The 10,847-nt window shown below is 51.4% G+C and overlaps 5 protein-coding genes across 5 annotated transcripts; all 5 read right to left on the bottom strand.

Moving 5' to 3' along the window:
• Positions 1-1,827: 1,827 nt before the first annotated feature.
• On the bottom strand, positions 1,828-4,812 carry SETTUDRAFT_156439 (uncharacterized protein; the record flags this gene model as incomplete). Its single annotated transcript, XM_008031592.1, has 7 exons — positions 1,828-1,989; positions 2,039-2,185; positions 2,232-2,777; positions 2,827-3,301; positions 3,347-3,875; positions 3,923-4,557; positions 4,679-4,812. 7 exons carry the CDS (start codon positions 4,810-4,812, stop codon positions 1,828-1,830), a joined length of 2,628 nt encoding a protein of 875 aa, XP_008029783.1.
• Positions 4,813-5,314: 502 nt separating this feature from the next.
• Positions 5,315-5,860, bottom strand: SETTUDRAFT_156438 (uncharacterized protein; the record flags this gene model as incomplete). Its single annotated transcript, XM_008031591.1, has 1 exon — positions 5,315-5,860. One exon carries the CDS (start codon positions 5,858-5,860, stop codon positions 5,315-5,317), a length of 546 nt encoding a protein of 181 aa, XP_008029782.1.
• Positions 5,861-6,266: 406 nt separating this feature from the next.
• SETTUDRAFT_22725 (uncharacterized protein) lies at positions 6,267-6,837 on the bottom strand (the record flags this gene model as incomplete). Its single annotated transcript, XM_008031190.1, has 3 exons — positions 6,267-6,649; positions 6,704-6,736; positions 6,789-6,837. The coding sequence occupies 3 exons, from the start codon at positions 6,835-6,837 to the stop codon at positions 6,267-6,269; spliced, it is 465 nt and encodes a 154-aa protein (XP_008029381.1).
• A 628-nt stretch (positions 6,838-7,465) lies between these two features.
• Positions 7,466-7,739, bottom strand: SETTUDRAFT_96162 (uncharacterized protein; the record flags this gene model as incomplete). Its single annotated transcript, XM_008031590.1, has 2 exons — positions 7,466-7,586; positions 7,669-7,739. Coding segments are annotated over 2 exons (192 nt in total), but the record flags the coding sequence as incomplete, so codon positions are not given.
• Positions 7,740-9,376: 1,637 nt separating this feature from the next.
• SETTUDRAFT_173420 (uncharacterized protein) lies at positions 9,377-10,263 on the bottom strand. The gene is made up of 2 exons (XM_008031589.1): positions 10,229-10,263; positions 9,377-10,171 (listed from the first exon to the last, which is right to left on the bottom strand). The coding sequence occupies exon 2, from the start codon at positions 10,038-10,040 to the stop codon at positions 9,831-9,833; it is 210 nt and encodes a 69-aa protein (XP_008029780.1). The 5' UTR covers positions 10,041-10,171; positions 10,229-10,263; the 3' UTR covers positions 9,377-9,830.
• Between the last annotated feature and the right edge of the window lie 584 nt (positions 10,264-10,847).

The raw sequence follows: 10,847 nt of genomic DNA, 5'->3' as shown, positions 1-10,847 counted from the left end.
GATACAGCCAGGCAACCGCGAGTGGGTTACTGTGATCCAAGGCGTGGGCGCATTAGGTCGCTGGATACCACCCTTTGTTGTCTTTGCGGGCAAGGTGCTTATTAACGTCTGGTTTAAGGATTTGCCTGCCAACTAGGTTCTTAAAGTTAGTCCCAATAGCTGGACGAATAATTAGCTTAGTCTTGCCTAGTTAGAGCACTTTAATACCCATACAAAGAGCTCTACTGTAGGTGGGTATCGACTACTTATTATTGACGGCCATGAGAGCCACTGCTCCATCGATTTTCAAGATCTTTGCAAGGAGAAGAATATTATTCTTCTCTGCATGCCTCCACACTCGTCTCACCTGTTGCAGCCCCTTGACGTCGCCTGCTTCTCGCCATTGAAGCGCAAGTATGGCGACGCTGTTTCAGGCTTGGCACGCAACCGCACCCACTATATTAGCAAGGAAACCTTCCTACCAGCCTTTAAGGCTGCTTTTGAGCAGTCTATCACGAAGGAGAATATCCAAGCTGGCTTCAGAGGTGCTGGTCTAGTCCCACACGACCCACAGGCTGTGCTATCTAAGCTTGATGTAGTGGTGCAGACACCTCGTCAATCACCACGACGGGTAGCTGCCTGGCAGGCGCAGACACCACGCAACGCGCGCGAAGTTGAGTCTCAAATTAGTCTCATTCAAGAGAGCGTGAGAAAACGCCGTGGATCTTCTGCCAATTCACTCACTGAGCAGATCGCGCAGCTGAGTAAGGGGGCCCAGCAAATGGCACATAAAATGACGCTTATGATGGAGGAAATGGGTACGCTTCGAGCGGCTCTTGACGAGTTAAATAAGCGTAAAAGCCGCAAGCGGCGATACGTACGGACAGAAGAGACTCTTACTGTAGGCGAAGTACAAGAAGTATTAGCTAAACAGGCGGGTAGCAGTCGTGGTGATGGTGAGAGTGCGTCGAAGAGGGTGCGAGGAGAGCGGCGGTGCGGGCGTTGCAAGCAGACTGGACACAACGCTCGTACCTGCGTAGTTGAGATAGATAGTGCAAGTGATAATAGCGATTCTGATAATTAATTTAGTATATTGCAATAGTTTATTGACTGTGATAAAAGGCTGTGATAACGTGTTAAAGTTGACGCGCTGGTGGGGAGGTGTCCGCTCGCTTGGGGTGTCCGCTCGCTTATGAACCACGTTAATCTAGATATTTAGTTTAGATTTATTCAAGCTTCTAGTTTGGGGATTTTTGTTCGCTCAGGGCTGCTGACTAAGCAGATAGTGGGTCCACTATGCCAAACTAGGAGATCTTGGCTTTAGATCTGCAATCCGTTTATTTTTAGCTATTTTTTCCAGCTATATATTAAAGTTTTAAAATAACAACTTTTTGAGTGACGTTTTTTTCGTGTCACCCCTCTGTATATACATCACGACCTCTACCTCTGTGGGAATGCTGATGCAGAATGGCTCCTAGGGCCATGGTAACATGAATGGGATGTTAAAAGGGGACGGACAGTGCGGTTTTTGAAAAGTACATGTGTGTGTACATCACTCATGAGAGACTGATCAAGGCATCGACAAAAAAAAGCATGTGCACAGTATCCGTCTTTTCATTACAACCGTAGCGGTTTTGTACGCGAGGCTGCATACAAAGGTACACAGTTTCGTCTTGTTATCTGCTTACGTCCACGTCCACGTCCACCTCTCCATGTCCATCCGCATGTCCATCCGCATCCGCCCCTAGTCCTGTTAATTGATACAAGTAACTACGGCACGTCCATCGCTTCTTACCCGCGGCTCAACTATCGCATGCACTCATACTCATGTCTCTGCCCGTATTACTGCTACTTTGGTGTTGTGACTACGCCCTCATACTCTCGACTCGCTATGTAATCCAGTGTACGCTCGAAGTGCTTGCGTGGGTTTTCCAGAGACGAGGCGTTTTCGTTGGACTGAAGATTTGAGTGGATGAGTTCAATCAGTCCGTTGAGGTATTTGGTGGTGACCTGTGCTCATTAGTGGTGGCTGTGAACATGGAAACATGGGCGGACTTACGGCCTCGTTCTCTTGGTCAAAGTAGTATACGTATCGGTTCAGTATCTCGACGAATAGTTCGACCGACACGGCGGCGTCCATGCAGGCGTCGGCGACACGGAGTGCTCGTTGCAGACACTCGAGTACGCGCTTCCCGTCGCGGTAGAGCTAAATTCGTTAGTACTAGTGCCATAAGACAACCAGAAATACTCACATCCTTAGGGTCCTCTTCGCCAAGCGCGCGAATCTCAGTCGCCCACCATAGATGACTTGCAAGGTACACTGCACGGCACTGGTCTGGCTTCTTCAGCAACTTGCTGCCATGTAATGCGCACTTGGTGATTAGGGTGTCGTAATTCTCCTTTCCAAAATTTCGCGTAGTGTGCAAGCCGCTTGCAATGACGCATACAGCCTGGAACTGTGCTCTTGAATCGCTAATCGCTTCTTCGTAGATTGTGAAGGCTTGGGCAAAAAATTCGTATGCGACCTCTTCGAAGCCGCTCTGGTCTGCGACCTGGCCACAGGCAACGAACAAACGGAGGGAGAGATCTGCGGAGCCTGTGACACGAGTGTACAGCGTCGATAGGGTGTTGTGCATGAACTTGTAGAGAGCCGAGGACTGCGATTGCCAGTTGTCTTCGAAATGCTCGCGCTTCTTGTACTGTCTCGCAAGCTTGAGCGATGCTGTAATGATGGCTGGGGATGTGTACTTGACACGCTCGTTGCCGTCGGCAAAGGCCTTTCGCGCAGTCTGCAGGAGCTACAAGCAGTGTTAGTCGTTGTGATGAGGGGGTGTTGGCTGAATCTACCTTGAACTGTGTGTCGTTGTCTTTGCCGTGGATGAGGTGTACTATCCGCGCGAGCCAGCCCTGCTCTTCTATTGTCTCCTCTGTTTCTTGGGCCCTTCTTTGGATCGGTCCACCTGGGTATCCTTGCGCTTGTTGTATGCCTTCTCTAATTAGGACCTTCAAGATCTCTAACACGCTTTCGAGATTCTCCACTGTCGCAATCGAAGTTTGGTTTCGCATCAGACTTCTTGCGACCTCACCAGCCACAGCTCTTCGGGTCGGGTACGGTTGTGAATGCAGCAGAGGGATGAAGTTTGGTAATGCGAGTGCGGTGAAGAGAGAGATGTAGGTCTTGATTGGCGAGAGAAGGAGACTGAGAATCTGGCTCTGGGTAGCTTGCGAGTGGAGATCTGCGCTGTTCTGGTATTCGGCCACTTTTTGGTTTGCAAATGTGAGGACTTGGTCAATATAGTCGAGGCGTTCAGGGTAAATGTTCCTGTCAAAGTTAGTGGATGCCAATCAAGAGAAATGAGAAACCTACAATGCGAGGTTTGCCAGCGACACTAGCAGTCCAATGGTGTCTTGTATTGGCAACCGCTGCATCTTGACCAGCGTCTGCACCTGCTCGTTGAATATTTCGAAAAGCTTGACATTGTTCGGTATGCCCCGTTTCTTTTCAGTGTCGCCATCCGCCTCGGCTGTCGAGTTCTCTGCTGGAGCCTCTGCTGGAGTTGACGAATCTTGTGCTCCATCTTCCGCAGACGGCTCCGCTTCTATGCCTTCTGAAGAGTCGCCGTTCTGCCCGGCTGGCGCAGACTCCGGTTCGGCGGCCTTCTTCTCTTTTGCTATCCGCATCTGCTCCATGAGATGTGCTATCGACTCTTCCTCGGTCTTTTGGCGCTGTTCTGGGCTTTCTGACTCGGCCTCTCTTTGCGCATACGACGACAGGCGGTCCATGAGGCCGACGACAATGGCTTTGATGTTGACATGCGGGTTTAGCCGTGCGACAGCAGAGAGGAATTGGTCGAGGGTGTGCAGGTGGAACTCGTCGGGGAAGACCTGTGTGACGACTGGTGCTCGTTAGCCAAGTCTCAGCTGGCTTGGGGTGACGGCATACCTTCGAGCAGATACTCCTGGGCCAGGACATCGCGGCACTGCACAATCTGCTCGAGCAGCGGGTTCAGGATCTTCTTGTAGTTGTCCAGGTCGACCAGCTGGCTCAGGCGGACCAGGTTGCTGCCGACGAGCAGCTGCAGCTCCTGGCGCTCCTTGGTGCGCTGCTCGCGCTCGCGCGAATGGCCCTGGTGCTGCAGGCGCACCCACAGCTTGTTCATCTCGACAAAGTTGGTGAGGATGAAGCTGATGGAGTCCTGCAGATTGCCCTCGGGGCCGTCGCTGTCGCCCGAGGGCAGGTGGTCGCGGGCCTGGCCGGCGAGATAGTAGCGCAGGAACAGGCCGCGGATGGGGTGCTGGACGCCGCGACTCATCTCCATCATGTCCTTCATGATCTCCTTGACGGGCGCATCCTCAATGGCCATGTAGACGGTGCCGACGGTGACCATGAGGTAGAGGCGGGGGATGATGTTGCCGGCATACTGGACCAGCTCGTACAGGTCGGCCAGGTGGTTCACGGGGTGGTTCTCGCGCAGGTAGACGGCCAGGTGGCGGAGGGCATCGAAGACGGCCATGTACAGCTCGTAGTACTGCTTGGGGCCCAGGCTGCTGGTGCGCAGTTCCGAAACGAGCGTCGAGCTGCGCACACGGCGTGGTTAGCACTCGTCTGTAGCAGTTGCGCCGTGCGCTGCAGTGTCATCCTCATCGTCGTCGTCGTCATCCCCATCATTATCGTCATCATCGTGAGCCATGCGCGTACCTGCACTTGAGCGCATCCATCAGCTTGCCCGGCGTCTCGAGACAGCGCCGCATGAGCATCGTCTGCTGGCGCACCACGGCGAGGGCATCTTCGAGCAGCCGGGCCTGGTCTTCGACGGGGGGCGGCGACGCCATTGTGTGCGTGAGGAGCGGGTCGGCCGGGGTGGTGGAGAGCTTCGTCGTGGATAGGCACCGCCGCCGCCTTGGGCGTAGGTCACCGTTCCCGTTGCCAAGCGAGCAGGGATGCGATGCGCCCTTCTCCTTCGCCCTGCGTCATCACCATCGCCATCCTCGCCCGCTGTTGCCATCGCCGCCTTCCCCGCCATCACGCTGCCTGCACGCATATTGCCTTGTTCATGCTCTCTACCGTCGATTCCGACGAACCCAGCCATTGATTCATTCATGCACAACGCCCGGAACACACGCCTAGCTACCTACGTACTATCGCTGCAGTCACGCCAAAAACGCCGCCCACATGCCGCTTCATGGCTCTAGGTAGCCTGTATACAATACATCCGACCATTACTCGTTCATCATTATACGCCGTCCAGGAACAGAAAACAGACGAGTGAACCAGTTTACCGCCCACATAAAAGAGAAGAAGAAACACATGAATGAATGACGACTATGCCGCCGGCTACGATGCTGCGCCACCATCGAACGTCTTGATCTCGTAGTAGGTATGCCACATGCCATTGTCGTAGTACTGCGTAGGGCCATCCTCCGAAACGGTGACGGTAACGATGATTGGCTTGGGCGTCTCGATTGGCGTTGATATGTTTTGCGCTGGTGACCCCGCCGGGGCACTGGTGGGTGTTGGCAAAGGCGTTGTGCAAGGCGTTGAAGGAGAAGGAGCCGAAGACGAGGCCGAACTTGACGACATCGATATGCTGCTTGAGTTTGAGCATGAGGTAGGTGCAGCCACCGGGTATGGCTCGACGACGGTCGCGGTGACCTCTTTTGTGATCGTCTTTCCGGGCTGAACAACCTCGACCGTCGTTGTCATCTTGACTATCGAAGTCGCTGGTGGAGGCGCCGTGGGCGAGTCTCCACCCACGTTGACCACCGCATAACTCTTGCCCCGGGGGACCATAGGACGCAAGCCCGCAGGACCAAAGGGCCGGCTGGTGGCTAACGTTGAGAAAAGAGACGCGATCGTCAAAGTCTGAATGTGGAAAAGCATGGTGGTGATGGATGCAGGATGGTGTATTGACGGGCTGATAGTCGTGAAAAGGTGCCGAACACGGATTCAACGGTGGTTAGTGCTGCGACTGATCGCTGCAAAAATGTCCAAGTAGGTATTCGTTTAAGAGAACCTTAATCGCTAACATGTTGTGTACTTGCAGGTTGGAAATGTGGTGGTTGGCGATGGCTGGGGTGGCCCGTGCACCATATACGCATAGCGTACGCCTAGAACCTGTACTTTACCATGGCAACCTTGGTACACTTGACGGACGCTCGGCTGTCGGAGATTTGCACTTGTCATCCGTCATTACGTGTGGCACCTGAACCACATGGTCGTGCTAACGCGCGTCCTTGGTTGCCGTTCGCTGACCCGTTCTACCTCCGGTCGGCATATCCCATGGCTGCTATTGCCTGTAGCCCGCAGGCATCTCCTGCGCATCCGGTTTTGCCTCTGCTTCCACCACCTGACCGCTCTGGTAAGGCGAATTTGCCGTGTGCGCGTTCATTTCTTGGTACTGGCCAGACCTGCCTTGTCCGTCCATCTCAGCCTTGGGTGCCCATGCTTGCTGTCCATATGCCGGATGTCCATTTGCATGGTAAGGATTCGGTTGCCCGGCGAACTGCGTCTGTTCATTTATCCGCTTCGCATTTTCATTCAGTCGCTGTTTGCGCTTCTTGCTGTGTCGCCAAAACAAAAACATGGCTATGGCGACGAAGAGAACGAACACGCCGACTCCGACTCCGACCCCGATCGCAATCGTCCTCTGTTGGTTGTCTACTGCGCTGTCTAAACAAAGTTTCGTTAGTGTTTGAGAATGGGTCGCTCATGACAACTACTTACTGAAATCATCTCGCATCTTATCCGAAGTTTCTTCTACATCCCAGTCAGCGATGTGCGTTCGACCCAGAGAGCAAGATTTACTGACGAAAATCGCTACTGGGACCGTTGGACGAGATATCTGTTGGGAACGACATGGCCTCGGACTATAACTCGTCTTGCTATGCACCTTGGTGCTCTAGTGTATTTGCCCAAACGGTGCATAAAATTATTGCAAGAGTCAATACTCTTGCCCGTGCTACCAGCGAGACACGTACTTATACAAACGATTTTAAATCTATTTCAGGCCTACAAACAAGAGCCGCTCCTCGAAATCACTCCGTCATACTCCAGGATTGATTGGCAATGTTCAGTCTGCCAAGCGCGTACACAGCCTCAAGGGGCGGTGATCGACCGGGCGCCTTACGGGTAAAAGAGGATCAATTACTGTTATTGCGCCTGCTGCTACGCTAGCTTACACGCCTCTGCCTTGCGAGGCGGAAAGTTTGCCACTACCTTAGAGATGTTGCACACGGAACATTCGGGGGCTATGCTCACTGTCGCATCTTTGTGCATGCTATCTCACCAAGTGCCAACGTCCCGACATGCTGCGCCACTACAATAACATGTTGTGATATTACTCTCAGTTGGGAGTTGCAACCCACTTGTCTCTCTCTACACACAGCTAGGCATCTTACTCCCCATTAACCCCTTCTCAGCTCCCTCCTTCCCCTTTCCATTCGTCAAGCTCGGCTTCGGAGTGCTCTCAAACCCCTTTGCATACTTTCAGCCTTGCTCCAGCGAACCCTCCATTAAGCTTGTAAAGCCCCAGATGTCAAACTCAACGACTATAGTGCGCAAGCTGGATTGAATCGCCATGGGAATCTGGTTGATTCCGAGGACACCGCTGCCGACACCCCGAATCATGTATTAGCAAAAAAAGACTCTCTCTTACTCTTACTTGAGAAAGGAGGTTAAGAAAAACAAACAAAACTTCCCCGAATATCGGTATATGATACTTTGTCGCCGCAGCATTAAACCGGCCCATTGCCTCCAAAAACAACCTCGCATCAAGATTCCCCTCCCACAAACACCCCCCAAGTCAATACCCACATCAATTATAAAGTCGCCCGGCCCCAGACACCAGCCCGGAAATAACCCTGCAGCGCCGCAAATCTGCTTTGCGTTGTCAATGCCTCTGAGCGACTCGATCTGCGGTATGATGCACACATGGTTGTTTGCCCGTGGTGACGTTGTAAGGGCCGTTGGGATACAGCGATTTGCGTGCAGCCGGGTGTCATGATCCAGGGGGGAGAAGGACATGTAACCCTTTTTCCTTCCTGCTGAGGTTCAAGCATGGGGTTAACGGTGGATTTTCCCGTGCAAAAGCAAGAGTGTTGAGGAAAATGGGGGGTATAACACGGGAGTACAACGAGTGAAACGAGGGGCAAACAGAAAAGGAGAGTGGGGAGAGAGAGAAAGACGCAACCGAACTTTTAACAAACGTTTTTGTTTTATAAAATCCCCAATTTCCTGCACCGTCTCTAAGGACATGCGGAATAGTAATGCCCCATGCATCTGGCGTCAAGTGCAAATCGTGAGACGGAGTTCGTTGTCCTTGGGCACATGGGCACACGATCTTTACTTGCGTCGGCTTGTGCGTCTTTGAGTGCTTGCCGCAGGTTACCTGGCTGGGTGAGCGATGCGCCGCAGTATGGCGCGTGGGTGTGTAGGAAGGGGCTGGTCGCTGTATGGGGGTCGACGTTCACATTCTAGAAAATATATAGTGACAAAGGACTCAAGAATATTAGTCCACACCGTTCAGATTTTAGCTTTAACAAGTCTTCCTTCTTTTAACTTTTGCTCGCGGGCGATGACAAGAATCTCTCCTCTTTGGCCCACATCGTACTACAGTTTCCACCCTATTTTGGACATCTAATGGTATTTAGTACATGCTGGCTATACCTAAAAAGCTTGGCATAGGTGTGCTCAGCAGCATGAATCAGTAGAGAGCTTACTCTAAAGCCGCTGCGTTGCGAGCCACTGATATACTACCTTTCTAGCGTGGTATCAGCTCTCATCGTGTAATACCAGTATATTTATTTCTCTTGCAAAATAAGCGTATGTATCATTTTTAGTGTACACTAGCCTCCCTCAATCATGCGAGGCATTGACGCCTTTTCTCGAGTCTGTAAGAGAGTTGCTCGGAAATATGAGCGATCGATATCAGTGGCGCTTGTCCGAGAGGCTTGGTCAAGTATCCTGGCAGGATATCATTCCAGAGGCTGAAAATAACCAACTTCAAGAGGCTGGGGTTTATGAGTATTGTGTGGAGTTGAGCGGTATATGTTTGTTTCCGGCGTTCATTGAAGACTTTGCAGTGAGGGGAAGTCCATGGCTGTTAACAACGAGGAATTGCCACGCGCCTGAGGCGCCCTCCATCACTTTATCTCAGTATTTCACCCAATACAGGGCCGCGAAGTTATTAGCATCGCAGTTTTTAGTGACATGAATAAGGTAATCGTTCAGAAATACGACCGCGTACTGCTCCATTGCTAACTTCGTCTTAGTCATGATCATAAGAGTAATTACGCGGCTATCAGCGAAGCAGCACTCAACAAGAGAAATAAGCTCTCTACTCGTAGTAGTAGGGATAAGAAAGGTTCGTCCACGTTTTGTGTAAATGTAGCATTCCTTCGCAACACCAGTTTGTATTCTTGTTTTATCTAGATTGTATTTGTCCGCGTTGGTGATACGAAGACGTTCTTCTCATAGATTTAGCTTAAACTAGGCTAGAAGATGTCTAGTGACTACGCAAGTTAACGAGCCAAGTCCATGATTCTCACTTTGTCTTGTAGTGTGTTTAATGAGAATTAGGCTAGAGAGATACCCAGTTGACGCCTACGTTCGGGGGGTCACCTTCATTCGTGTATCTCCGCTGACAACGCGTCAGCCTGCTCCTGAATAAGCTCATGATACCAACTCTGACGTCGTTGATAGTGTTACAGAGACGTCCAAGCCAAAGGTCCTGTCCAACAGATAGTTTTTTGTTTATTTGGGGGCACGTTGTTGTATCATTCTGCCCGTTGAGCGCGGGTCGTAGGCGCTTGTGTACGTAGGCGGTTCAGTTTGCAATCGCGACATCAGGTACCTATGCGCAAACTTTAAGCCGGGTCAAGATCTTGAGCACCAGAACATGCTCATCAATAATAGGAAAGTCTTCGGTGTCGAAAGAAGAGCTCGTTTCCAATTTCGGCTTTTTACTTGGTCCAACATATTGAGGTGATATTGATGACAGATGGAGTGTGTTCTTAGCTGACGCGCTGATTCTATGAGTAGGGCCGTGAGCTTTTATTTTCATTCAACAAAATTCAGTGTCACCTGACAAGGTGCCGAGTACGAAGTAACTCCTTCGTAACGTCTTTGCGGCGTCGGCCGTTAGGTAAGCCTACCCACTCGGCATGGTAGCTGCGTAGAAAACACGGAGGAAACCTAAAAGGATACAATGAATTAATATCTCGACCATGGAACATTATGTACAACGCTCACCTTTGTTATCTTCTGCATAAGCCTTTGGAAACTGGATGGCGTATGTGATCATATGCTCGGCTCCTGGAGCCCAGTTGTCGAACTTATAATCAGTGCTCAAGTGATGGGTTTGTGCGGAGCACAGGCAACTTTATTTATATTCAGTTTGAGCCGCTGTTAGTGCTGAGTAAGGCTGCTTATTACTGTGTTCCACTAGTAAGCTGCGCACCCCAGTAAGCTGCGCACCCCACCAAATCCTCACAACTCTATCTGCGCCAACGACCATGACTCAACAACCACGGCCTAAGGTGACATCTCGTGAAGGTAGACTAAGTCTCGCGATGGTCTCCTATTAGAATAAACCATGCCAATCAATCTGAGCCCTTGCGAGAGCGTATGACGTACTAGAATCTACTCTCCGGACGCGTCTCCGTGGTGTCCACCCGCGATCAGAGATAGTCTCTGTCAACCGAAAGCTATCAACTACTGAAGAGCAGTCTCTCGTGCAGTGGATCCTAGACCTTAATCAACGAGGCTTTCCACCCTATATAATTAATGTACGACGCATGGCAGACGCTCTACTCGCAGCCCGCGGCCAAGATCCACCTCCTCCACCTGTAGGCAAGAACTGGGTGTCGCG

This window comes from Exserohilum turcica (assembly GCF_000359705.1).
Source record: "Exserohilum turcica Et28A unplaced genomic scaffold SETTUscaffold_6, whole genome shotgun sequence".
Classification (NCBI taxonomy): Eukaryota; Fungi; Ascomycota; class Dothideomycetes; order Pleosporales; family Pleosporaceae; genus Exserohilum; species Exserohilum turcicum.
Note: the sequence above shows the minus strand (reverse complement) of the source record. Positions and strands in the feature narration are given on the sequence as shown.

Coding starts and splice junctions, on each gene's coding strand:
- SETTUDRAFT_173420 (XM_008031589.1), bottom strand. CDS start 10,040: ATGAAAATAAAAGCTCACGGCCCTACTCATAGAATCAGCGCGTCAGCT.